Consider the following 27970-nt stretch of genomic DNA (forward strand, 5'->3'; position numbering starts at 1 on the left):
TCCCACCTGCCTGCGCTTGGTCCATATCCCTCCAAACCTGTCCTATCCATGTACCTGTCTAAATGTTTCTTAAACGTCGGGATGGTCCCAGCCTTAACTACCTCCTCTAGCAGCTCGTTCCATACACCCACCACCCTCCGTGTGAAAAATTATTCACTAGGAAAATTATTCCTATTAAATCTTTTCCCCCTTAACCTTAAACCTGTGTCCTCTGGTCCTCGATTCCCCTACTCTGGGCAAGAGACTCTGTGTCTCTACCCGATCTATTCCTCTCATGATTTTATACACCTCTAATTTATAATCACGTGTACTGAGGTACAGTTGTAGTTCTCCTTAATGCCTGGTGTGTGATGTAAGTCTCGAACGTTTCAATTCAAAGACTACATTGCCGTGAACTAACTATGAGTGACTTGCCCAGACGTGTACTTTTGTCAGTAAATGCTGTTATGAATGTTGAAAGTTTGGAGGAATTGACCAGGTGACGTTGACCCTTGCGTTTGTCACCCCTAGACCAGTGGGCCTGAGATCCTGGAGCAGTATCCTGACAGAATTCTTCTTCTGGCTTGGCCGGACGTAGACGGTAAGAGAGGGGAGGCTTTAATCTTCTTGTGTGGGAAGATATGGATCCCAGGGTTGAGTGGGTTAACATGTAATGAGCGTTTAACTCCAGCGAGTACAGGCCCAGTGCTGACAAACGCTCATCATATGTTAACCCACTCATTGCTGGGATCATTCTTGTGAACCTCCTCTGGACCCTTTCCAGGGCCAGCACATCCTTCCTCAGATATGGGGCCCAAAACTGCTCACAATGCTCCAAATGCGGTCTGACCAGTGTCTTATGGAGCCTCAGCATTACATCGATTTATTCACAAAATGCTGGAGTAACTCAGCAGGTCAGGCAGCATCTCGGGAGAGAAGGAATGGGTGACGTTTTGGGTCGAGACCCTTCTTCAGACTGATGTCAGGGGGGCGGGACAAAGGAAGGATATAGGTGGAGACAGGAAGATAGAGGGAGATCTGGGAAGGAGGAGGGGAAGAGAGGGACAGAGGAGCTATCTAAAGTTGGAGAAGTCGATGTTCATACCACTGGGCTGCAAGCTGCCCAGGCGAAATATGAGGTGCTGTTCCTCCAATTTCCGGTGGGCCTCACTATGGCACTGGAGGAGGCCCATGACAGAAAGGTCAGACTGGGAATGGGAGGGGGAGTTGAAGTGCTCGGCCACCGGGAGATCAGTTTGGTCAATGCGGACCGAGCGCAGGTGTTCAGCGAAGCGATCGCCGAGCCTGCGCTTGGTTTCGCCGATGTAAATAAGTTGGCATCTAGAGCAGCGGATGCAATAGATGAGGTTGGAGGAGGTGCAGGTGAACCTTTGTCTCACCTGGAAAGACTGTTTGGGTCCTTGGATGGAGTTGAGGGGGGAGGTAAAGGGACAGGTGTTGCATCTCGTGCGGTTGCAGGGGAAAGTGCCCGGGGTTGGGGTGGTTTGGGTAGGAAGGGAGGTGTGGACCAGGGAGTTGCGGAGGGAACGGTCTCTGCGGAACGCAGAGAGGGGAGAGGATGGGAAGATATGGCCAGTGGTGGGGTCCCGTTGTAGGTGACGGAAATGTTGGCGGATGATATGTTGGATCCGCTGGCTGGTGGGGTGGAAGGTGAGAACGAGGGGGATTCTGTCTTGTTGCGAGTGGGGGGAGGGGGAGCAAGAGCGGAGCTGCGGGATGTAGAAGAGACCCTACTGAGAGCCTCATCTATAATGGAGGAGGGGAAGCCCCGTTTTCTGAAGAACGAGGACATCTCAGAAGCCCTAGTGTGAAACACCTCATCCCAGGCGCAGATGCGGCGTAGACGGAGGAATTGGGAGTAGGGGATAGACTTTTTGCCGGGGACCGGGTGGGAAGAAGTGTAGTCCAGATAGCTGTGCGAGTCAGTGGGTTTATAGTAAATGTCCGTCACTAGTCTGTCTCCTGTGATGGAGATGGTGAGGTCCAGAAACGGGAGGGAGATGTCAGAGATAGTCCAGGTATATTTAAGGGCAGGATGGAAATTGGAGGTGAAGTGTATGAAGTCAGTGAGTTCTGCATGGGTGCAAGAGGTAGCACCAATGCAGTCGTCGATGTAGCGGAGGTAGAGTTCGGGGATGGGGCCAGTGTACGTCTGGAACAGGGATCGTTCGACGTACCCGACAAAGAGGCAGGCGTAGCTAGGGCCCATGCGAGTGCCCATAGCTACGCCTCTGGTTTGGAGGAAGTGGGAGGAGTCAAAGGAGAAGTTGTTGAGGGTAAGAACCAGCTCTGCTAGGCGGAGGAGAGTGTTGGTCGATGGGGATTGGCTGGTTCTACGGTCGAGGAAGAAACGGAGGGCTTCGAGACCATCCTTGTGGGGGATGGAAGTGTAGAGTGACTGGACATCCATGGTGAAAATGAGGGAGTGGGGGCCTGGGAACCGGAAGTTATCAAGGAGATGGAGAGTGTGTGAGGTGTCTTGGACGTAGGTGGGGAGGGATTTAACCAGGGGGGATAGGATGGAGTCGAGGTAGGTAGAGATAAGTTCGGTGGGGCATGAGCAGGCAGAGACAATGGGTCTGCCGGGACAGTTGTGTTTGTGGATATTGGGTAGGAGGTAGAATCGGGCCGTGCGGGGCTGGGGAACTATGAGATTGGAGGCAGTGGGGGGTAGATCGCCGGAGATGGTGAGGTCGGTGATGGTGCTGCTGATAAAGGTCTGGTGTTTATCGGTGGGGTCATGGTCCAGGGATAGGTAGGAAGAGGTGTCTGATAGTTGTCGTCTGGCCTCGGTTCGGTAGAGGTCAGCACGCCAGACTACCACAGCCCCTCCCTTGTCAGCGGGTTTAATGATTAAGTCCGGGTTGTCCGGATTAAGTCAGCATTACATCCCTGGTTTTGTGCTTTGCTCTGGAATCAGGGACAGTTTCTTCCCGGCTGTTATCAGGCAACTGAAAATATCCTACCACGACCAGAGAGCAGTCCTGAACTACTATCTACCCCATTAGTGACCCTCGGACTATCCTTGATCGGACTTTGCTGGCTTCACCTTGCACTAAACGTTATTCCCTTATCATGTTTCTGTACACTGTGGACGGCTCGGTTGCAACCATGAGTTGTCTTTCTGATGACTGGTTAGCACACAACAAAAGCTTTTCACCTCACGTGACAATAAACTAGACTGAACTGAACTGAAGGAATGGGTGACGTTTTGGGTTAAGAGAGTTTTATTGTTATGTGTCCCAGATAGAACAATGAAACTCTTACTTGCAGTAGCCCAACACAATATGTACACATAGAACACTGTAAGCAATATGAGAGAGAAAAGGTCAGACTGTGTGTATAAACACGTACACATAATGCCTTCTTCTGACTTTCAGCATTACATCCCTGTCTTTGTGCGATACGGTACAATAGGATGTTATTTATCCCAGGAGGGAAATTGATCGGCCAACAGTCCTAAAACACAAGATACACGAAACATGAAATTAAAGGGATGAGTGGAAAGGGTTGGGGAGATGGGGGGGGGGAGTCAGTCTACCCCAGGACAGAAGGGGGAGGAGTTGTACAGTTTGATAGCCACAGGGAAGAAGGATCTCCTGTGGTGTTCTGTGCTGTATCTTGGTGGGACCAGTCTGTTGCTGAAGGTGCTCCTCAGGTTGGCCAGTGTGTGTCATGGAGGGGGTGAGCTGTATTGTCCAGGATGCTCCACAGTATGAGGAGTTTGTTGAGTTGGTTCCACTCGATGTTTTGCTCCAGTTCCCAGTTCCTCGCGTTTCCTGACATCTTCCTTCCCGCAGAGTCATCAACGTTCTCCGTGGACTGCCTGAGGCGTTTCCAGGGCGAGACCCTGGTCCACGTTGGCGAGCTGCTGGGTGAAACGCAGTCTGCCAACCCCTGGGGGCAGTCATCGTCTCGAGAGTTCCAGCTGAGCCTGGCGGAGGATTTCTGCTGCGTCAGCAGAATCAAACTCCCAAACTGGCCGGGCCACCTGGACTCACTGACCCTGTGGAGAAGGAAAAACGTCCAACCCGTGGTGTGTGACAAAGCTCACTTTCATTATGTGAACACTCAGGGCAGAGTGTATTTATAATGTGGAGGGAGGAACAGCAGATGCTGGTTTACACCAAAGACAGACGCAAAGTGCTGGATCTCTGGAGAGAAGGAACGGCTGACGTTTCGGGTCGAGACCCTTCTTCAGACTTTCTTCTCAAGGTCTGAAGAAGGGTCTCGACCCGAAACGTCACCCATTCCTTCTCTCCAGAGATGCTGCCCGACCCGCTGAGTTACTCCAGCACTTTGTGTGTATTTGTAATCCCCAGTCTGAAGCAGCGGGTAGAGCTGCTGCCTCACAGCGCCAGAGACCCGGGTTCCATCCCGACTACGGGTGCTGTCTGTACGGAGTTTGTACGTTCTCCCTGTGACCTGCGTGGGTTTCCTCCGGGTGCTCCGGTTTGCACCCACTCTCCAAAGACGCGCAGGTTTGTAGGTTAATTGGCTCCGGTAAAAATTGTCCCTAATGCGTGTAGAATGGTGTAGTGAATGGGGACCGCTGGTCGGTGCGGACACGGTGGGCCGAAGGGCCTGTTTCTGTGCTGTATCTCTGAAGGGTCCCGACCTGAAACGTTGTTCTGGCCAGCATGCAGGAGGGTCCTGACATGAACCATGGCCGATCATGTCTGAAGAGGAGACCTAACCCAAAATACCTGAAGAAGGGTCTCTACCCGAAATGTCCTCTGTCCATGTTCTCCACAGATGCTGCCTGACCCGCTGAGTTACTCCAGCACTTTGTGAAACGTCACCTATCCATGTTCTCCACAGATGCTGCCTGACCCGCTGAGTTACTCCAGCACTTTGGGTTTTGCTCTGGATTCCAGCATCTGCTGTCTCTTGTGTTTCTGTTTGTAATTAATCTGTGAATAAAAGTGCATTGCTAAATACTGCCTTTCTAATCTATTTTTAGATGCAGTCTCCCATGTAATATTTTGTTGGAAAGAGACACATATTGTTTACAGACGATCAGGTTAGAACACTAAAGTGTTTGTTACACTGGGACTCTGTGATTGATGTGTTTGTTTCTCATAGTCTAGAGTGATACAGTGGGGAAACAGGCCCTTCAGCCCAACTTGCCCATGCCAGCCAACATGCCACATCTACACCAGTCCCACCTGCCTGCGCTTGGCCCATATTCCTCCAAACCTGTCCAATCCATGTACCTGCCCAAGTGTATTTTAAATGTTGTTTTAGTCCCTGCCTCGACTACCTCCTCTGGCAGCTCGTTCCATACACCCACCACCTTCTGTGGAAAACGTTACCCCTCAGGTTCCTATTAAACCTTTCCCCTCTTTGCCTTAAACCTATGTCCTCTGGTTCTTGAATTCCCCTCTGGGCAAGAGACTCTGTGCATTTACCCGATCTATTCCTCTCATGACCTTGTATACCTCTATAAGATCATCCCTCATCCTCCTGCGCTCCATGGAATAGAGACCCAGCCTGCTCAACCTCTCCCTGTAGCTCATACCCTCTAGTCCTGGCAACATCCTCGTAAAATCTTCTCTGAACCCTTTCCAGCTTGACAACATCTTTCCTGTAACAGGGTGACTAAAACTGAAGACAATATTCCAGATGTGGCCTCACTGACGTCTTGTACAACTGCAACACGACCTAGATAGAGCTCTTAATGATAGCGGAGTCAGGGGGTAGGGGGAGAAGGCAGGAACGGGGTACTGATTGAGAATGATCAGCCATGATAACATTGAATGGCGGTGCTGGCTCGAAGGGCCGAATGGCCTCCTCCTGCACCTATTGTCTATTGTCTCCCAACATCTATACTCAATACACTTCTCTGAACCCTTCCCAGCTTGACAACATCTAATTGACCTTTCACGGAACATGTCTCAGACAGATGTCAGCTGCATTTTATAAGCCTGGAGCCTTCAAACGAAACGGTTTTAAAACTTAAGAAAAAATAAGAGCTCGCTTGCGATTTGAGACAAACATTTTGATGACTTTTATTTAAATATCTTAATGACCCAGGTTACGTTGCAATGAAGCTTTGAGTGGATCTCGCTCGGGGCACAGGTAGCAGTCCTGGAGCAGCAACGGCCAGGCGGTGTAGCAGAGAGATGGTAGCTGCCCTCCGTGACTGGGCTGATGTGATGGAGAGGGGTTTACTCCTGGATACGGCGGAGAGACTGGATCTGGCAGGTCTGGGCGTGAGATCCCCACTCTCTCCAGTGCTTGTACTCCCCGGCGTGGCGATCACACTCCATGATGTACTGGAAACCACGGTACCCTGGGTACTGGTAGCACACCCACCTGCAAACGGCAAACACCAGCTTTATCACCTTCACATCTACACGCTAAAACTCACGTTCGTTTGTTTGTTTGTTTGTTCCTGAACTACAGACAAAACGGTCCACGATAGCGCGACAATGTTAGGCCCACCGTACTCACAGTCGCCCCTTTGGTTCGAATGGAAGAAGTTTCATTGAAATCGGTGTCATATTTTTAAAGTTATTCACATTTTAAAATTTAAATCTATCTCCTGGGGGGGGGGGGAGGATAAGGGGGGGGGTTGAGAGGGATGAAGTGGGGGGGAGGGGAGGAGGAGGAGGGGAGGGGAGGGTGGGGGGGAAGGAGGGGAGGGGAGGGTGGGGGGGAAGGAGGGGGAGGGGGAGGAGGGAGGATAAGGGGGGGTTGAGAGGGATGGAGTGGGGGAGGGGAGGGCGAGGAGGGGAGGGGAGGGGAGGGGAGGGTGGGGGGAAGGAGGGGAGGGGAGGGTGGGGGGGAAGGAGGGGGAGGGGGAGGAGGGAGGATAAGGGGGGGTTGAGAGGGATGGAGTGGGGGAGGGGAGGGCGAGGAGGGGAGGGGAGGGGAGGGTGGGGGGGGAAGGAGGGGAAGGAGGGAGGGAGGGGGCGAAGGGGATAGGGTAAGGGGGGAGGAGGGAGGATAAGGGGGGGTTGAGGGGGATGCAGTGGGGGGGAGGGGAGGAGGAGGAGGGGAGGGGAGGGTGGGGGGGAAGGAGGGGAGGGGAGGGTGGGGGGGAAGGAGGGGGAGGGGGAGGAGGGAGGATAAGGGGGGGTTGAGAGGGATGGAGTGGGGAGGGCGAGGAGGGGAGGGGAGGGGAGGGTGGGGGGGAAGGAGGGGGAGGGGGAGGAGGGAGGATAAGGGGGGGTTGAGAGGGATGGAGTGGGGGAGGGGAGGGCGAGGAGGGGAGGGGAGGGGAGGGTGGGGGGGAAGGAGGGGAAGGAGGGAGGGAGGGGGCGAAGGGGATGGGGTAAGGGGGGAGGAGGGAGGATAAGGGGGGGTTGAGGGGGATGCAGTGGGGGGGAGGGGAGGAGGAGGAGGGGAGGGGAGGGTGGGGGGGAAGGAGGGGAGGGGAGGGTGGGGGGGAAGGAGGGGGAGGGGGAGGAGGGAGGATAAGGGGGGGTTGAGAGGGATGGAGTGGGGAGGGCGAGGAGGGGAGGGGAGGGCGAGGAGGGGAGGGGAGGGGAGGGTGGGGGGGAAGGAGGGGAAGGAGGGAGGGAGGGGGCGAAGGGGATAGGGTAAGGGGGGAGGAGGGAGGATAAGGGGGGGTTGAGGGGGATGCAGTGGGGGGGAGGGGAGGAGGAGGAGGGGAGGGGAGGGTGGGGGGGAAGGAGGGGAGGGGAGGGTGGGGGGGAAGGAGGGGGAGGGGGAGGAGGGAGGATAAGGGGGGGTTGAGAGGGATGGAGTGGGGAGGGCGAGGAGGGGAGGGGAGGGGAGGGTGGGGGGGAAGGAGGGGAAGGAGGGAGGGAGGGGGCGAAGGGGATAGGGTAAGGGGGGAGGAGGGAGGATAAGGGGGGTTGAGGGGGATGGAGTGGGGGGAGGGGAAGAGGGGGAGGGGAGGGGAGGGAGGGAGGAGGGGAGAGGGGGAGGGGGGGAGGAGAGGGTGCTGCACCAATTCAGGAGAGGTTTGGGCCCAACGGATCCACTTGGTCTTGTTATCAATTAAAAGGCAATATGGCGCTGTCTGTACGGAGTTTGTACGTTCTCCCCGTGACCGCGAGGGTTTTCTCCGAGATCTTCGGTTTCCTCCCACACTCCAAAGACGTGCAGGTTTGTAGGTTAATTGACTTGGTGTAAATGTAAAATTGTCCCTAGTTTGTGTAGGACAGTGTTAGTGTGCGGGGATCGCTGGTTGGCATGGACTCGGTGGGCCGAAGGGCTTGTTTCCGCGCTGTATCTCTAAACTAAACTGAACTAAACTCAGAGAGTTGTAAATCTGTGGAATTCTCTGCCTCAGAAGGCAGTGGAGGCCAATTCTCTGAATGCATTCAAGAGAGAGCTAGATAGAGCTCTTAAGGATAGCGGAGTCAGGGGGTATGGGGAGAAGGCAGGAACGGGGTACTGATTGAGAATGATCAGCCATGATCACATTGAATGGCGGTGCTGGCTTGAAGGGCCGAATGGCCTCCTCCTGCACCTATTGTCTATTGTCTATTGTCTATAAACTAAACGAATATCCAGTATTATGTATTTAGAGTACTATGTTCACTTTGGGCACCGTGTTATAGGAAAGATGTCAAACTGGAAAGGGTGCAGTGAAGATTTACGAAGTTTTTGCCAGTGACCAGAGGGCCTGAGCTAAAGGGAGAGGTTGAGTGGGCTGGGACTTTAATCCTTGGAGCGCAGGAGGATGAGGGATGGTCTGATAGAGGTGTACAACATCATGAGAGCAATAGATCGGGTAGATGAACAGAGTCTCTTGCTCAGAGTAGGGGATCAAGGACCAGAGGACACAGGTTTAAGGTGAAGGGGAAAAGATTTAATAGGAATCTGAAAGGTAGCTTTTCACACAGAGGGTGGTGGGTGTATGGAACGAGCTGCCAGAGGAGGTAGTTGAGGCTGGGACTATCCCAACGTTTAAGAAACAGTTAGACAGGTACATGGATAGGGCAGGTTTAAGCAGGATATGGGTCAAGCGCAGGCAGGTGGGACTAGTGTAGCTGGGACATGTTGGCCGGTGTGGGCAAGTTGGGCCGAAGGGTCTGTTTCCATTCTGTATCACTCTATAACCTTCGTTATACTTTAGAAAACACTCCAAAAGACATGCGGGATTGTAGGTTAATTGGCTTTGGTGAAAAGATTGTGAATTGTCCCTAGTGTGTAGGATAATGCTAGTGTATGGAATGATCGCTAGTCGGCAGGTACCCAGTGGGCTGAAGGACCTGTTTCTGCGATATATCTCTATAGTCTAAAGTAATTGGAGCGCATCAGCTCCAGAGACAAAGTCCAATGTCCGCAATGGGGTAGAGGTGAACCGGACACGACCCTGGCTTATGGAAGGACCGCATAGAAGCCTGAGAACAGAGGGGAAAGAAGCTGTTCCCGAGTCTGGTGGTGCGCGCCTTCAAGCTTCTGTGTACCTGCCGGACGGGAGCGGGGAGAAGAAGGAATGACTGGGGTGGGACAGGGAGAAGTCTTTGACGATGTCGGCTGCTTTCCTAAAGCAGCGTGTGGTGTAGATGGAGTGGATGGTGGGGAGTGTGGTGTGTGTGATGGACTGGGCTCCATCTACAATGGTGGGGTGTGTGGTCTTTGTGATGGACTGTGCTACACCCACAACTCTCTGCTACCTAAACATGCCAGATTTTACTGGGTCCAACTACAGGACGTACAGGGGCCCATCTTGAAGAGCATGACTTACGCGCCAGCCTGGATCTTCATGGATCCAACTTCGTTGTTGCACCAGCCCATGGCTTGTAGAGAAGGGTAGTCATCACACATCTCCCACTGGCGGCCAATGAAGTTCTCCTTCTCAAAGATGATGATCTTGGATTCTTTATGGTGCTGCAAGAAACACCCATGTACAGTCAGCAACGTTGTAGCTCACGTTCATAAGTGATAGGAACAGAATTAGGCCATTCGGCCCATCAAGTCTACTCTGCCATTCAATCATGGCTGATCTATCTCTCCCTCCTAACCCCATTCTCCTGCCTTCTCCCCATAACCCCTGACACCCGCACTAATCAAGAATCTATCTATCTCTGCTTTATAAATATCCACAGATGTGGTCTCCACAGCCGTCGGTGGCAATGAATTCCACAGATTTACCACCCTCTGACTAAAGAAATTCCTCCTTATCCCCTTCCTAAAGGAACGTCCTTTTAATTCTGAGGCTGTGACCTCTGGTCCTGGACTCTCCCACTAGTGGAAACATCCTCTCCACATCCACTCTATCCAGGCGTTTATTTGGCGACAAAGAAACATAGAAAATAGGTGCAAGAGGAGGCCATTCGGCCCTTTGAGCCAGCACCGCCATTCACTGTGATCAGGGCTGATCATCCAAAGTCACTACCCTGTTCCTGCTTTCTCCCCATATCCCATGATTCCATTAGCCCGTAGAGCTAAATCTAACTCTCTCTTGAATACAAGAATATCACATGTGACCATACAGTGTCATGTATCCATCCATTCACTCATCCATTCATTCATCCTTTCATCCATTCACTCTTTCATCCATCCATCCATCCATCCATCCAACTCACCGCAGAGCCGATGGGTCTGAAGGACATGAGTCTCTCGGTGTGATAGGCGTTGCTGCCACTCCAGGCATCCCAGCGAGGATACTCTCCCTTCTCCAGGATGAACTGCTGCCCAAAGAAGCTGGAGTGTTCATAGCCGACCCACCTGTGGGAAGAACCAAACGTATGTGGTCACGGTGGCGCGGCGGTAGAGTTGCTGCCTCACAGCGCCAGAGACCCGGGTTCCATCCCGACTTACAGGTGCTGTCTGTACGGAGTTTGTACGTTCTCCCCGTGACCTACGTGGGTTTTCCCTGGATGCTCCGGTTTCCTCCCACACTCCAGAAACGTACAAGTTTGTTGGTAAATTGGCTTTGCTAAATGTAAAACTTGTCCCTAGTGTGTGTAGGACAGTGTTAGTGTGCGGGGATCGCTGGTCGGCGCGGACTCGGTGGTCAATGAGGTCCCCACTCATTCTTCTAAACTCCAGCGAGTGCAGGCCCAGTGCTGACAAACGCTCATCATAGGTTAACCCACTCATTCCTGGGATCATTCTTGTAAACCTCCTCTGGACCCTCTCCAGAGCCAGCACATCCTTCCTCAGATACGGGGGGCAAAACTGCTCACAATACTCCAAATGTGTTTGTTCAGCACCTTATAGAGCCTCAGCATTACATCTTATACATCAGCAAGACCAAACGTAGACTGGGCGATCGTTTCGCTGAACACCTTCGCTCAGTCCACCTGTACGTACCTGATCTCCCGGTTACTAAACACTTTAACTCCCCCTCCCACTCCCACGCTGACCTTTCTGTCCTGGGCCTCTTCCATTGTCAGAGTGAGGCCAAATGCAAATTGGAGGAACAGCACCTCATATTTTGCTTGGGCAGTTTACACTCAGTGGTATGAACATTGACTTCTCTAACCCTTGCATTCCTCTCTCTCCATCCATCCCCCACCCAAGTCCTACTAGCTTCAAAGTCATCTTGTTGAGTCTCATTGTCTGTAACTCGTTCTCACCTAGCCCACAGCTAACACTGGCCCGTTTCCTTTATCATCGTTACGTTTTTGCATATCTTTCATTCATTTGTTCTATATCTCTCTACATCACCATCTCTATCTCTCGTTTCCCTCTCCCCTGACTCTCAGTCTGAAGAAGGGTCTCGACCTGAAACGTCACCTATTCCTTTTCTCCAGAGATGCTGCCTGACCCGCTGAGTTACTCCAGCACTCTGTGAAACGTCACCTACCCATGTTCTCCAGAGATGCTGCCTGGCCCGCTGAGTTACTCCAGCACTCTGTGTCTATCTTCGGTTTAAACCGGCATCTGCAGTTCCTGCCATGACTTCCCTGAATGTGTGCTGACAGTGGCTGTTTGGGATAGGTACATCTAGTAAAGGTATGTAAGGACTGTTGACCTACAAGTTCACAAATTATAGGAGTAGAATCAGGCCATTCGGCCCATCGAGTCTACTCCGCCATTCAATCATGGCTGATCTCTGCCTCCTAATCCCATTTTCCTGCCTTCTCCCCATAACCCTTGATACCAAGACTAGACTGTCCCCGACTACATTCTATCTCTGTCCTGCCCACTCCGCTGACGTCAGTCTGAAGAAGGGTCTCGACCTGAAACGTCACCCATTCCTTCTCCCCAGAGATGCTGCCTGTCCCGCTGAGTTACTCCAGCTTTTTGTGTCTACCTTCCCTTTAAACTAGCATCTACAGTTCTTTCCTACACCCTTGACACCCGTTCTAATCTAGAACGTGTCCATCTCTGCCTTACAAATATCCACTGACTTGGCCTCCACAGCCCTCAGTGGCAATGAGTTCCACAGATTCACCACCCTCTGACAAAAGAAGTTCCTCCTCATCTCCTTGTTAAAAGAGCACCCTTTAATTCTGAGGCTGTGACCTCTGGTCCTGGACTCTCCCACCAGTGGAAACATCCTCTCCACATCCACTCTATCTATGCCTTTCATTATTCTGTAAGTTTCAATGAGGGTCCCCCCTCGACCGTCTAAACTCCAGCGAGTGTAGGCCCAGTTACTCACGCTCCACAGTCGATTTTCATGGACCGGACATTGTCAAAGCCACACTCCATGATGTTCTTGCAAGATGCTGTGAACTCCATCCTCTTACCCTGGAAGTTCTCTTGATCGTAAACAGTGATCTGCAACCAGAGCCGTACTCTTAGTGATACTCCGTTAAGTTCGAAGGCAGTCAAGAAAGAAAAATGTTTAACTCTTGATTAAATATCTAGTAAAATAAACACTGACCTTGAAAAGTCTTGGTGGGTTAGTTTGGGCCATGGTGATTGTTCAGTCTGGTCAAACCTACAAATTAGCACAATAAATTTCACCTCAAAATTAGGATTTTGTCAATATATTGATGCACAAAATGGCTTATCAGTAACGTACAGGCAGAATTGGTGATGTCGGGTGGTTTATACAACACAAATAAAACTTCAACGTCTTATGGTCAATTGGACAAACCTGAAGTCAAAATGCTGTCTATAATCGGACAATAAACTATACTCAACTAAACTAAACTAAACCTTATTCTTAACAAACTATTCTAAACTAAACTTTATAAACTCTACTATCTTTAATCGGAGTTTACTACCATCTTTAACTTTACTGGACTTTACTTCGGACTAAACGTTATTCCTTTTATCCTTTAAAGATGCCAACTTCTTTACATCGGCGAGACCAAATGCAGGCTCGGCGATCGTTTCGCTCAACTCCTTCGCTCAGTCTGCCTTAACCAACCTGATCTCCCGGTGGCTGAGCACTTCAACTCCCTCTCCCACTCCCAGTCTGACCTTTCTGTCATGGGCCTCCTCCAGTGCCATAGTGAGGCCCACCAGAAATTGGAGGAACAGCACCTCATATTTCGCCTGGGCAGCTTGCAGCCCAGTGGTATGAACATCGACTTCTCCAACTTTAGATAGTTCCTCTGTCCCTCTCTTCCCCTCCTCCTTCCCAGATCTCCCTCTATCTTCCTGTCTCCACCTATATCCTTCCTTTGTCCCGCCCCCCTGACATCAGTCTGAAGAAGGGTCTCGACCCGAAACGTCACCCATTCCTTCTCTCCTGAGATGCTGCCTGACCTGCTGAGTTACTCAAGCATTTTGCGAAATAAATACCTTCGATTTGCATCAACATCTGCAGTTATTTTCTTACATTCCCTTTATCCTGTACCTCTACACTGTGGACGGCTCAATTGTAATCATGTTTACTTCCTTCACTTACTGGATAGCACGCAACAAGAAAGCTTTTCACTGTACCTCGGACTGTGCTGAAGTTTACCTTGTATCAAACATTATTCGCTTCATCGTGTATCTGTACACTGGGGACGGCTCGATTGTAATCATGTATTGTCTCTCTGCTGACTGGTTAGCACGCAACAAAAGCTTTTCACTGTACCTCGGTGTACTTGCATACACTGGAATTTAGAAGGATGAGAGGAGATCTTATCGAAACGTACAAGATTATTAAGGGGTTGGACACGTTAGAGGCAGGAAACATGTTCCCAATGTTGGGGGAGTCCAGAACATGGGGCCACAGTTTAAGAATAAGGGGTAGGCCATTTAGAACTGAGATGAGGAAAAACTTTTTCAGTCAGAGAGTTGTAAATCTGTGGAATTCTCTGCCTCAGAAGGCAGTGGAGGCCAATTCTCTGAATGCATTCAAGAGAGAGCTAGATAGAGCTCTTAAGGATAGCAGAGTCAGGGGGTATGGGGAGAAGGCAGGAACGGGGTACTGATTGAGAATGATCAGCCATGATCACATTGAATGGTGGTGCTGGCTCGAAGGGCCGAATGGCCTACTCCTGCACCTATTATCTATTGTCTATTGGTACACGTGACAATTAACTAAACGAAACCAAATCTAAAAAATAAAATAAAACTGAAGCTGGTGAAACTTACCGTTGCTGGCCGATGTAGTGAGGTTTCCAAAGATGATTCTGATTTGAACTTCCCCTCGACTATTTATAGTCAAACTTTCAATGGAAAGTGAGAAGCGCTGGAGTGTGATTTGCGGTCCACAGAACGAGCAATACCATGCGTCAACACCTCATTGTCCATGGCTGATCCCAGGGATTTGTGCTTCAACTCTGTTGCTGTCTGTGCAGAAAGATTAAAATCTGCACGCCCACAGTATATGCACAAATAACCTTTACACACAAATCCAGACACAACTGTTCAATGTGGTCTATTAAATCCAATTTATTAAAAAATTACAAAGCCCTTAAATCGTACAACAAACTATCACACTTACTGGAATCTGACCCTCTGCCATTTCAGTTAGCTTACTTGAGATATTTATTTTAGCTTAGTTTCGAGATACAGCGTGGAAACAGGCCCTTCGGCCCAACGAATCCGCGCCGACCAGTGATCCCCGCATATTAACATAGAAACATAGAAACATAGAAAAATAGGTGCAGGAGTTGGCATTCGGCCCTTCGAGCCAGCACCGCCATTCAATATCAGGGAAGGGGAGTTGAGTATAGGAGCAAAGAGGTCCTTCTGCAGTTGTACAGGGCCCTAGTGAGACTGCACCTAGAGTACTGTGTGCAGTTTTGGTCTCCAAATTTGAGGAAGGATATTCTTGCTGTTGAGGGCATGCAGCGTAGGTTTACTAGGTTAATTCCCGGAATGGCGGGACTGTCATATGTTGAAAGACTGGAGCGACTAGGCTTGTATACACTGGAATTTAGAAGGATGAGAGGGGATCTTATCGAAACATATAAGATTATTAAGGGGTTGGACACGTTAGAGGCAGGAAACATGTTCCCAATGTTGGGGGAGTCCAGAACAAGGGGCCACAGTTTAAGAATAAGGGTTAGGTCATTTAGAACTGAGATGAGGAAAAACTTTTTCAGTCAGAGAGTTGTGAATCTGTGGAATCCTCTGCCTCAGAAGGCAGTGGAGGCCAATTCTCTGAATGCATTCAAGAGAGAGCTAGATAGAGCTCTTAAGGATAGTGGAGTCAGGGGGTATGGGGAGAAGGCAGGAACGGGGTACTGATTGAGAATGATCAGCCATGATCACATTGAATGGGGGTGCTGGCTCGAAGGGTCGAATGGCCTCTTCCTGCACCTATTGTCTATTGTCTATTGTCTATAATATGATCATGGCTGATCATCTAAAATCAGTACCCCGTTCCTGCTTTTTCCCCATACCCCTTGATTCCGTTAGCCCCAAGAGCTAAATCTAACCCTCTCTTGAAACTATAGGATATTAACACTATCCTACACACACTGGGGACAATTTATACATTTACCAAGCCAATTTACCTACATACGTGTACGTCTTTGGAGACCGAAGATCTCGGAGAAAAAACACACAGGTCACGGGGAGAACATACAAAATCCGTACAGACGGCCCCTGTAGTTGGGATTGTACCCGTGTCTCTGGCGCTGCAGTGCTGTAAGGCAGCAACTCTACCGCTGCGCCACCGTGCCGCACAGTAGCTGTTTTAGCAGAAGCAGTATTGTTACCGCTAAACGAGCAAGGAACGATGTCAGAATAATATAGTTAGATTTATTTTATAAATATATGAATTATGATTATAATTAATCCCTCAGTCTAAACTAATTATAATTATAATTAATATAACAATAATGCGATCCTGGTAACGGGAGTGGAGTTTGCACGTTCTCTCTGTGACTGCGTGGGTTTTCTCCAGGTGCTCCGGTTTCCTCCCGCATTCCAAGGATATGTAGGCTAATTGGCCTTCTGTAAAATTACTGTTAATGTGTAGGGAGTGGATGAGAAGGTGGGATAACATAGAACCAGATTAAGGGGGCTCCAGGAGAAAATCCATGCAGTCACAGGTAGAACGTACAAACTCCGTACAGACAGCACCCGTGGACAGTATCAAACCCGGGTCTCTGGCACTGTGAGGCAGCAGTTCTACCCGCTGCACCACTGTGCCTTAAAATGGTTGGAGACATTAAAGGGTCTCACATGTACTTGTGGCATTGAGTCTGACAGCACGGAAACAGGCCCTTCAGCCCAAAACACCCATGCCAACCAAGGTGCCCCACCTAAGATAGCCCTATTTGACCCGAAGAAAAATCCCGACCTGAAACGTCACCTGCCCTTGTTCTCCAGACATGCTGCTGGACCTGTTGAGTTACTCCAGCACTTTGTGTCCATCTTTGACATAACCCAGCATCTGCAATTCTTTGTTTCTACGTTTAAAGATAACGGAGTCAGGGGTTATGGGGAGAAGGCAGGAATGGGGTACTGATTGTGGATGATCAGCCATGATCACATTGAATGGTGGTGCTAGCTCAAAGGGCCAAATGGCCTCCTCCTGCACCTATTGTCTATTGTCTATTATTGTTTCCCCATTAGCTTGTGTTGGGCCCATATTCCTCTGCCTTTCCTATCCACATACCTGTACAGGCACCTGTTCATCAACTTCCCACCACTGAATAAAAGTGAAAATTTAACAAAAACATGTAACTGAAAGGGTGTGTAATGTGTTGATTCATTTATCGGATTCACCCAAAGCCTTCGGCTTGTCTTCGAGCCATATTCAGAGAGCGATGCAGTGTGGAAACTGGCCCTTCACAATGTATTGGATGTAAGGGTTCAGGAAGACTAGACTTTGGAGAATGAATTACAGTTACATTTCAACAACTAAGTTTCCTTCTTTGTATGGCATGCTCACTAACATGTTCCCAATGTTGGGGGAGTCCAGAACCAGGGGCCACAGTTCAAGAATAAGGGGTAGGCCATTTAGAACGGAGATGAGGAAAAGCTTGTTCACTCAGAGAGTTGTAAATCTGTGGAATCCTCTGCCTCAGAAGGCAGTGGAGGCCAATTCTCTGGATGCTTTCAAGAGAGAGTTAGATAGAGCTCTTAATGATAGCGGAGTCAGGGGGTATGGGGAGAGGGCAGGAATGGGGTACTGATTGAGAATGATCAGCCATGATCACATTGAATGGCGGTGCTGGCTCGAAGGGCCGAATGGCCTACTCCTGCACCAATTGTCTATTGTCTATCGTCTATTAACAGATTCACTAACATGTTTTAGTCATAGAGTCATAGAGTGATACAGTATGGAAACAGGCCCTTCGGCCCAACTCGCCCACACCGGCCAACATGTCCCAGGTACACTAGTCCCACCTGCCCACTTTTGGTCCATATCCCTCCAAATCTGTCCTATCCATGTTCCTGTCTTAACGTTGGGATAGTCCCTGCCTCAACTACCTCCTCTGGCAGATGTCTATCTGAAAAAAGCTGGAGTAACTCAGCGGGACTGGCAGCATCTCTGGAGAGAAGGAATGGGTGACGTTTCGGTTCGAGACCCTTCTCTCCTCTGGCAGCTCCCTCCACCCTCTGTGTGAAAAAGTTACCCCTCAGTTCACCCCTTTGTGTTCTTGCTAATCGGAAATATTTCTCTGACACTTGCAGCATAAGCTAAACACGAGCCGGGCAAAGCCATGTAGTAAGTCAGCTCTTTGTTCCCCGATCCTCTCCTGTCTGCAGCTGAAAGGTTTTTTGCTGATGTGTGCTGAATCTCAGGGCGAGCGAGACAAAGCAGAGGGCTGCAGTCAGCTTCTGCGAACTCTGCCCTCTGCAGTTTGCTTTGTCCATCCCTTTATCACCCAACCTCGTTCAAAAAGGGGGGAGAAAGAAAACACAAGATGCAAATTCTCTGTGGATATAAAAAGGACGTGCTGAAGTGTAAACATCACTGATCGTACTTTCTCTTGCCTGGCAAAGGAGCAAGCTGTTGTCAGGTGAGCTGTCGGGAAGTCTTCAATGGGGTGGGTCTGAAGAAAGGTCCCGACCCGAAACGTCACCTGTCCATGTTTTCCAAAGGCCTGGATAGAGTGGATGTGGAGAGGATGTTCCCACTAGTGGGAGAGTCCAGGACCAGAGGGCACAGCCTCAGAATTAAAGGATGTTCTTTTAGGAAGGAGATGAAGAGGAATTTCTTTAGTCAGAGGGTGGTGAATCTGTGGAATTCATTGCCACAGAAGGCTGTGGAGGCCAAGTCGATGGATATTCTTAAGGTGGAAATTGACAGATTCTTGATTAGTACGGGTGTCAGGGGTTATGTGGAGAAGGTAGGAGAATGGGGTTTCAGAGGGAGAGATAGATCAGCCATGATTGAATGGCAGAATAGGCTTGATGGGCCGAATGGCCTAATTCTGCTCCAAGAAATTAAGACCTTATGCTGCCAGACTGTAGAAACAAAGGAACTGCAGATGCTGGTTTATCGCAAAGATACACACAAAGTGCTGGAGTAACTAGGTGGGTCAGGTAGCATCTCTGGAGAACATAGATAGGTGCCATTTTCGGTTGGGACACTTCTTCAGACAGTAAGTATGGTGGGAAGAGTATGGACCCGAAACGTCACCAACCCCTTTTCTCCAGAGATGCTGTTCAATCAGATCAGATAATACTGTACATAAATACAATCAAGACAAACTCCACTACAATAGGTAGAGCAAAGGGGAGGATACAGAGTGCAGATTATAGTTCTCAGCATCGTAGCGCATCAGTTCCCCAAAGTCCAATGCCCGCAATGGGGTAGAGGTGAATCGGACACGACCCTAGCTTATGGAAGGGCCGTTCAGAAGCCTGATAACAGAGGGGAAGAAGCTGTTGCTGAGTCTGGTGGTGCACGATTTCAAGCTTCTGCATCTTCTGGTGGACGGGAGCGGGGAGAAGAAGGAATGACCGGGGAGGGACAAGTCTTTGATTATCTTGGCTGCCTGGGTTATATATAAGAGTTTAGGGTGGCACGGTGGCACAGCGGTAGAGTTGCTGCCTCACAGCGCCAGAGACCCGGGTTCAATCCTGACTACGGGTGCTGTCTGTATGTTGTCTGTATGTTCTCCAAAGACGTACAGGTATGTAGGTTAATTGACTGGGTAAATGTAAAACTTGTCCCTAGTGTGTGTAGGATAGTGTTAGTGTGCGGGGATCGCTGGGCGGCACGGACTCGGTGGGCCGAAGGGCCTGTTTCCGTGCTGTATCTCTCTCTCTCTCTCTAAAATCTCTCTCTTCTCCCCGTAACCTGTGTGGGTTTTCTCCGGGTGCTCCGGTTTCCTCCCACACTCCAAAGACGTGCAGGTTTGTAGGTTAATTGTCTTGGTATAAATGCAAAATTGTCCCTAGTGTATGTGGGATAGTGTTAGTGTGCGGGGATCGCTGGGCGGTGTGGACTCGGTGGGAAGTAGGGCCTGTTTCCACGCTGTATCTCTCAACTAAACTAAACAAGGAGAATCGTCACTAATAAAAAAGGTGTCAAATATACTTAATATCCAAACTGAATAGATTGGATTTTCCTTGCTAATTGTTCTAGGTGTCAGCACAATGTCACACAGTGGAACACAAGGAGGCATTGGCAGCCACTCTGCGTCTGGGCTGCGTAGTAACAGGGTGAGTGTCTTGTTGTATTTCCATTCAAAAGTTATTAATAATGTCTTTTTATCGGGATCAATGAAAACAAGCGTTCACTACAGCGGGTAGAGCTGCTGCCACACAGCTCCAGAGACCCGGGTTCCATCCCGACTACGGGTGCTGTCTGTGCGGAGTTTGTACGTTCTCCCCGTGACCTGCGTGGGTTTTCTCCGGGTGCTCCGGTTTCCTCCCACACTCCAAATACGTGCAGGTTTGTAGGTTAATTGGCTTGGAGTAAATGTAAAACTTGTCCCTAGTGTGTGTAGGATAGTGTTAGTGTGCCGGTGTGGACTCGGTCGGCTGAAGGGCTTGTTTCCGCATTGTATCTTTAAACTGAATACCTGGGTACAATCCTAACGTTGAGTGCTGTCTGTGTGGAGTTTGGACGCTCTCTCCGTGACCGTATGGGATTTCTCCGGGCGCTCCGATTCTCTCCCACGCTCGAAAGACGTGCGGGTCGGCAGGTTAATCGGCCCCTCTGTAAATTGCCCCCAGTGTGCAGGGAGTGGATGAGAAAGTGGGATAACCTGGAACTAGTGCGATCGGGCGATCGATGGTCGGCGTGGACTCAGTGGACAGAAGGGGCCGTTTCCATGACGTGTCGTTAAATTCAATTGAATACTGTTAAACAATGGCCCTCATGTTTAAATCTTAATGTGAAATAACTTGAGAGTTCATGAAGAGAATGAATTATATAGTCCCATGTTAGACTGCTTGTTGGATGAGTTTTAGGTTCAGGTTTATTGTTACTACTCATACTGAGGCCCAGTGAAAAGCTTCCTATTCCTAGGATTACAATTATGATACGATACGATACGATACGATAGAACTTTATTTATCCCAGGAGGGAAATTGGTCAGCCAAAAGTCATAAGGTTCCTATTAAATCTTCCCCCTCTCACCTTAAACCTATGTCCTCTGGTTCTCCATTTCCCTACTCTGGGTAAAAAACTCTGTGCATCTGCCCAATCTATTCCTCTCATAATATTGTACACCTCTCATAATATTGTACACTTCTCTAAGATCACCCCTCATCCTCCAAAGAATAAAGTCCCCACCTGCCCAACCTCTCACTCTAGCCCAGGCACTTGAATCCTGGCAACACCCTCGTAAATCATCACTACATTAGTTGAGTTCAGTTCTTTGTCAGGTGTACCGAGGTACAGTGAAAAGCTTTTGTTGCGTGCTAACCAGTCAGCGATAAGGTGCTTTAGTTTGGCTTGAGTGTTGAAGTAAGCTGCAAAGTTTCAGTGATGCAGCGGTGACTGAGTTTAGTTTAGTTGAGAGATGCAGCGCGGAAACAGGCCCTTCGGCCCACTGAGCCTACACCGACCAGCGATCCCCGCACACTAACACTCTCCTACACATACGCACGCGGGACAATTTACACATACACCAAGCCAATTAACCTACAAACCTGCACGTCTTTGGAGTGTGGGAGCAAACCGAAGATCTCGGAGAAAACCCACGCAGGTCACGTGGAGAACGTACAAACTCCGTACAGACGGCCCCCGTAGTTGGGATTGAACCCGGGTCTCTGGTGCTGCCAGACAGCAACTCTACCGCTGCGCCACCGTGCCGCCCCTGATCCTCATTCCTCTCTCCTTTGTTCTCAGATCATTATCTACGAGCATGAAAACTTCCAGGGGCGATGGGTGGACATTAACGGTGAGTGCAGGAACATCTGTGACCGAGGCTTCGACCGAGTGGGCTCCATCCGTGTCGAGTGTGGACCGTGAGTGTGCTCTCTCTCTCTCTCTCTCTCTCTCTCTCACTTCATCTTTAGTTTAGTTTAGAGATACAGCGCGGAAACAGGTTCCTCATCCCACCGAGTCGGCGCCGACCAGCGATCCCTGCACTCTAACACTATCCCACACACACGAGGGACAATTTACACATTTACACCAGGCCAATTAACCTACAAACCTGCACGTCTTTGGAGTGTGGGAGGAAACCGAAGATCTCAGAGAAATCCCACGCAGGTCACGGGGAGAACGTACAGACAGCACCCGTAGTCGGGATCGAACCCTGGTCTCTGGCGCTGTGATGCAGCAACTCTACCGCTGCCCCACCGCGCCGCCCTACATAAGGATTAACGAAGATATTGCCAGGACTCGAGGGCCTGAGCTAAAAGGAGAGGGTGTGCAAGCTAGGACTTTACTCCCTCGAGCGCAGGAGGCTGAGGGGTGATGTTATGGAGGTGTATAACATCATGAGGGGAATAGATAGGGTGAGTGAGCATTGTTCCCAGAGTAGGGGAATCAAGAACCAAAGGACACAGGTGAGAGGGGGGTGATGATTTAATAGGAACTCGAGGGGCAACGTTTTTCACAAAGAGGGTGGTGGGTGTACGGAACGAGCTGCCAGAGGAAGACACATTAATCCTGTGAATCAGCACATTTTTTTCCACGACTAAAGCATTGGATAGAACCAAACTTCCCTTATGTAAGACTCATAATAATCATAATCATACTTTATCAGCCAAGTATGTTTTGCAACTGTAGGAGCCATTTGTGTTTGTGCTGGCTGCGTTGGCATGTTATATTATTTTGTCTAGATAAATCTTGCCGGATTATTTTGGGCACTTGGGGGCTGTCGTTAGATAAATACACATATGGGCATACGGACCGGGAGGATCCGGAACAAGGGGGTATACCTGGAGACACAGGGAGCTTGGTGAGAAACAGTTCTTACCAGACCTGCAACGAGAGCTGTGAGCATACAGGGAGAACAGAGCAGCCAGCTCTGACTTGAATGTGAAATAAGTACAGCCTGGTATGTTCATCTTCTTGTCTGTACAAGTACTTCAATAAACAACTAATTAAAAACGTCTTGAAGATCTCTCTGTTGGGGCTTGCATCCAGATCAGTCTGACTCACTGTGAAGTAATGGCAATTGGAAAGGAATTTATTGGAAAAGACTGAAGTTGCCATTACACACACTTATCCTTTAAATGCTTGATGTCAGTTCTCCATTCTGAATTGCTTGGGTAAATGTTGATTGTTCCTGCACTCTTGTGTTGTTCCAGATGGGTGGGTTATGAGCAGCAGAACTTCTGCGGTGAGATGTTCATGCTGGAGAAGGGGGAATATCCTCGCTGGGATTCCTGGTCCAACAGCTACCGCACAGACTGCATGATGTCCTTCCGGCCTGTGAAGATGGTAAGACGAGATGTTTCAGATCAAATTCCTCAAGTGGATACCAGAACAGGAGATGTACATTAACTTGTACCTCATGTTACAAATTGGTTTCATCTGAAGAAGGGTCTCGACCCGAAACGTCACCCATTCCTTCACTCCAGAGATGCTGCCCGTCCCGCTGAGTTCCTCCAGCTTCTTGTGTCTATCTTCGGTTTAAACCAGCATCTGCAGTTCCTTCCCACATAGGTCAGTTGATTGTCAGGTGAACAAAAGTACAAGGAAAAGCTTTTTGTTGCGTGCTATCCTGTCAGCTGAGAGACTATACCCATGCCTTGGCCTGGACAGAGTGGATGTGGAGAGGATGTTTCCACTAGTGGGAGAGTCTAGGACCAGAGGGCACAGCCTCAGAATTAAAGGACGTTCTTTTAGGAAGGAGGTGAGGAGTGGAGACAGAGGGTGGTGAATCTGTGGAATTCTTTGCCACAGAAGGCTGTGGAGGCCAAGTCAGTGGAGATTATCACAATCACAACCATAATAATAATTTATTAGCCAAGTATGTTTTGCAACATATGAGGAACTTTATTTGCCATACAGGCGGAGATTGACAGAATCTTGATTAGGACGGGTGTCAGGGGTTATGGGGAGAAGGCAGGAGAATGGGGTTAGGGGGAAGATCAGCCAATGATTGAATGGCGGAGTAGACTAGATGGGCCGAATGGCCTCATTCTGCTCCTATCACTTGTGATGGTATGATGCCTCCAGATTGAGGGAGAGTGTCTTCGGGCAACTTGTGGATGTAGCGAATTGTGGACGCAGCCCAGACCATCACACAAACCCAACTCCCACCTACACCTCACGCTGCCTCGGCAAGGCCAGCAGCATCATCAAGGACCACTTCCATCTCCCCTCTCCCATCAGGCAAGAGGTACAGAAGTGAGAAAACGCACACCTCCAGATTCAGGGACAGTTTCTTCCCGGCAGTTATCAGGCAACTAAACCATCCTCTCACAACCAGAGGGCAGTGCTGAACTACTATCTGCCTCCTTGGTGACTCACAGACTATCTTCAGTCGGACTTTACCTTGCACTAAACGTTATTCCCTTTATCCTGTATCTCTGTACACTGTGGACAGCCTGATTGTAATTATGTATAGTCTTTCTGCTAACTGGATAGCACGCTACAATAAAGCTTTTCACTGTACCTTGGCACACGTGACAATAAACTAAACTGAAACTGAAAACGAAACTAATTTGGCGAATCAGATTTTAATATATTGTCATTGTATTCAACTGTGTAATAAAGTTAGAAAAGCATTTCACTGAGTTGGTTGGGCCTGTTCAATACCACTATCCGATGAGATCACTTAAAGTTCTTTAAGGGGTCACAGCTTAAGGATAAGGGGGAAGTCTTTTAGGACCGAGATGAGAAAACATTTCTTCACACAGAGAGTGGTGAGTCTGTGGAATTCTCTGCCACAGAAGGTAGTTGAGGCCAGTTCATTGGCTATATTTAAGAGGGAGTTAGATGTGGCCCTTTTTGCTAAAGGGATCAGGGGGTATGGAGAGAAGGCAGGTACAGGTTACTGAGCTGGATGATCAGCCATGATCATATTGAATGGCGGTGCAGGCTCGAAGAGCCGAATGGCCTACTCCTGCACCTATTTTCTATGTTTCTATGTTTCTATGTTTCTATGTTTCTATGTTAAACTCTCTCTCCAGGACGGGCAGGATCACAAAATCTGTCTTCATGAGTGTGCCAACTTTGATGGAAGGAAAATGGAGATCTGCGATGAGGACATTCCCAGTTTATGGGCCTACGGATTCCAGGACAGAGTTGCCAGCATCAAAGTCAATGGTGGAACGTGAGTAGAAAGCTTCTCCTCAAAACAGCACATTTTAAAATCCAGGACTGAAAGGAAGCATGCAGGTACAGCAGGCAGTGAAGAAAGCCAATGGAATGTTGGCCTTCATAACAAGAGGAGTTGAGTATAGGAGCAAAGATATTTAGTTTAGCTTAATTTCGAGATACAGCGTGGAAAGAGGCCCTTCGGCCCATCGAATCCGCGCCGACCAGTGATCCCCGCATATTAACATGGAAACATAGAAACATAGGTGCAGGAGTAGGCCATTTGGCCCTTCGAGCCAGCACCTCCATTCAATATTAGGGAAGGGGAGTTGGGTATAGGAGCAAAGAGGTCCTTCTGCAGTTGTACAGGGCCCTAGTGAGACCACACCTGGAGTACTGTGTGCAGTTTTGGTCTCCAAATTTGAGGAAGGATATTCTTGCTATTGAGGGCGTGCAGCGTAGGTTTACTAGGTTAATTCCAGGAATGGCGGGACTGTCATATGTTGAAAGACTGGAGCGACTAGGCTTGTATACACTGGAATTTAGACGGATGAGAGGGGATCTTATCGAAACGTGTAAGATTATTAAGGGGTTGGACATGTTAGAGGCAGGAAACATGTTCCCAATGTTGGGGGAGTCCAGAACCAGGGGCCACAGTTTAACAATAAGGGGTAGGCCATTTAGAACTGAGACGAGGAAAAACCTTTTCAGTCAGAGAGTTGTGAATCTGTGGAATTCTCTGCCTCAGAAGGCAGTGGAGGCCAATTCTCTGAATGCATTCAAGAGAGAGCTAGATAGAGCTCTTAAGGATAGCGGAGTCAGGGGTATGGGGAGAAGGCAGGAATGGGGTACTGATTGAGAATGATCAGCCATGATCACATTGAATGACGGTGCTGGCTTGAAGGGCCGAATGGCCTCCTCCTGAACCTTTTGTCTATTGTCTATTGTCTATTGACTTCTGCTTCTTAAATTCGAATAAATGGCATCTTCTGAATCCTCATGGAATCCCAGAACTAGAGTCAAAGATTCACACAGAGTGGAAACAGGCCCTTCGGCCCAACTTGCCCACACTTGCCAACATGCCCCATCTACCATTCTTCCCAACAACCATCAGGATCTTGAACACTGCACAACACCAACCTCAACTATGAAATATGAACTTCTATGGACTGTCTTTGGTTGCACTCACCAGCGGATTATTTTGCACTGGTTAATTTATAGAGATTTTGTTTATTATTTATTACCCCTGTGTATCAGGTGTGCATATTGTGCTGCTGCAAGTAAGAATTTCACGGTTCCATTATCTGTACATATAACCATTAATCTTAGGTAGACACAAAATATTGGAGTAACTCAGAGGGACAGGCAGCGCCTTCTCTCCAGAGATGCTGCCTGTCCCGTTGAGTTACTCCAGCATTTTGTGTCTACCTTCGATTTAAACCAGCATCTGCAGTTCTTTCCTACACCTAACCATTAAACTTTCTTGACTCACAATCCATGTCATAGAGTCATACAGCACAGAAACAGGCCATCCGGCCCAACATGCCCATGCCGACCAAGGTGCCCAGTCTACACTAGTCCCACATGACCATGTTTGGTCCATATCCCTCTAAACCTGTCCTATCCATGTACCTGTCTAAATGTTTCTTAAACGATGGGATAGTCCCAGCCTCAACTACCTCCTCTGACAGCTCGTTCCACACACCCAGCACATACTGTGTGAAAAGGTTTCCCCTGAGATTCCCATTAAGTCTTTCCCCCCTCACCTTAAACCTGTTTAGTTTAGTTTATTGTCACGTGTACCGAGGTACAGTGAAAAGCCTTTTGTGTTGTCCTCTGGTTCTCGACTCCCTTGGTCTGGGCTGCCTGTCTCCACAATTCCCTGCAATTTCTTGCGGTCTTGGATGAAGCCGTTCCCAAGCCACGCTGCGATGCATCCCGATAAAATGCTTTCTGCAGCGCATCTGTAGAAGTTGGAGTAACTCAGCAGGTCAGGCAGCATCTCAGGGGAGAAGGAATGGGTGACGTTTTGGGTCGAGACCCTTCTTCAGACTGATGTCAGGGGGGTGGGACAAAGGAAGGATATAGGTGGAGACAGGAAGATAGAGGGAGATCTGGGAAGGAGGAGGGGAAGAGAGGGACAGAGGAACTATCTAAAGTTGGAGAAGTCGATGTTCATACCGCTGGGCTGCAAGCTGCCCAGGCGAAATATGAGGTGCTGTTCCTCCAATTTCCGGTGGGCCTCACTATGGCACTGGAGGAGGCCCATGACAGAAAGGTCCGACTGGGAATGGGAGGAGGAGTTGAAGTGCTCAGCCACTGGGAGATGAGATTGGTCAACGCGGACCGAGTGCAGGTGTTGAGCGAAGCGATCGCCGAGCCTGCGCTTGGTTTCGCCGATGTAAATAAGTTGACATCTGGAGCAGCGGATGCAATAGATGAGGTTGGAGGAGGTCTCACCTGGAAAGACTGGTAGGAGTTCTCCTGATCAAGGTCGCTTGCTGTTGTGTTTTTGCAGATGGGTGGGTTACGAATACCCAGGGTATCGAGGCTACCAGTACGTGTTGGAATGTGGACCTTACAAGCACTGGAATGAGTGGGGTGCCAAACAGCCCCTGATTCAATCCATCCGTCGAGTGAAAGACCAGCAGTGGTACAAGAGGGGCTGCTTCGAGTTCACTCACTAAAGTGAACCATGCTTCCGAACTACCATGGGAATGATTTTCATCAACACAAGTTCAAAATCATTTTCAGCCCAAACCTACCATCACAAGTACTGTTATACATTGCCAATTCCCACTTTAAAATTATAGTCATTTTAATGTCCTTGTCATGATTTTCTTTATCCTGACAACAGCCTTAATTGGACAACAAAAGCTGGAGTAACTCAGTGGGACAGGCAGCATCTCTGGAGAGAAGGAATGGATGACGTTACGGGTCGAGACCTTTCCCCTGACTCTCAGTCTGAAGAAGGGTCTCGATCCGAAACGTCACCCATTCCTTCTCTCCAGAGATGCTGCCTGACCCGCTGAGTTACTCCAGCGTTTTGTGTCTATCTTCAGTGTAAGC

The 27970-nt window shown here is 49.3% G+C and overlaps 3 protein-coding genes across 4 annotated transcripts in view; 2 read left to right on the top strand and 1 right to left on the bottom strand.

Moving 5' to 3' along the window:
* Window positions 1–4166, top strand: part of LOC144606305 (uncharacterized) — a 7493-nt gene extending 3327 nt beyond the window's left edge. For both annotated transcript variants that reach the window (XM_078422270.1, XM_078422269.1), the window contains 2 exons: window positions 511–580; window positions 3801–4166. In XM_078422270.1, coding sequence (XP_078278396.1) covers window positions 511–580; window positions 3801–4093 — 363 coding nt within the window. In that variant the 3' untranslated portion in view covers window positions 4094–4166. The remainder of the gene's footprint in view (window positions 1–510; window positions 581–3800) is intronic.
* Window positions 4167–6014: 1848 nt separating this feature from the next.
* Window positions 6015–27970, bottom strand: part of LOC144606449 (beta-crystallin A1-like) — a 50236-nt gene continuing 28280 nt past the window's right edge. Inside the window, exons 3-8 of the mRNA XM_078422539.1 lie at window positions 14416–14613; window positions 12764–12820; window positions 12539–12657; window positions 10512–10653; window positions 9671–9813; window positions 6015–6318 (exon numbers count right to left, since the gene is read on the bottom strand). Of these exons, the coding sequence (XP_078278665.1) occupies window positions 6171–6318; window positions 9671–9813; window positions 10512–10653; window positions 12539–12657; window positions 12764–12796 (585 nt within the window). The 5' untranslated portion in view covers window positions 12797–12820; window positions 14416–14613 and the 3' untranslated portion in view covers window positions 6015–6170. The remainder of the gene's footprint in view (window positions 6319–9670; window positions 9814–10511; window positions 10654–12538; window positions 12658–12763; window positions 12821–14415; window positions 14614–27970) is intronic.
* On the top strand, window positions 19829–27588 carry crybb1l3 (crystallin, beta B1, like 3). Its single transcript, XM_078422538.1, has 5 exons — window positions 19829–19896; window positions 21533–21651; window positions 22945–23077; window positions 24775–24917; window positions 27420–27588. Exons 1-5 carry the CDS (start codon window positions 19831–19833, stop codon window positions 27586–27588), a joined length of 630 nt encoding a protein of 209 aa, XP_078278664.1. The 5' UTR covers window positions 19829–19830.

This window comes from Rhinoraja longicauda, chromosome 26 (genome assembly GCF_053455715.1).
Source record: "Rhinoraja longicauda isolate Sanriku21f chromosome 26, sRhiLon1.1, whole genome shotgun sequence".
Classification (NCBI taxonomy): Eukaryota; Metazoa; Chordata; class Chondrichthyes; order Rajiformes; family Arhynchobatidae; genus Rhinoraja; species Rhinoraja longicauda.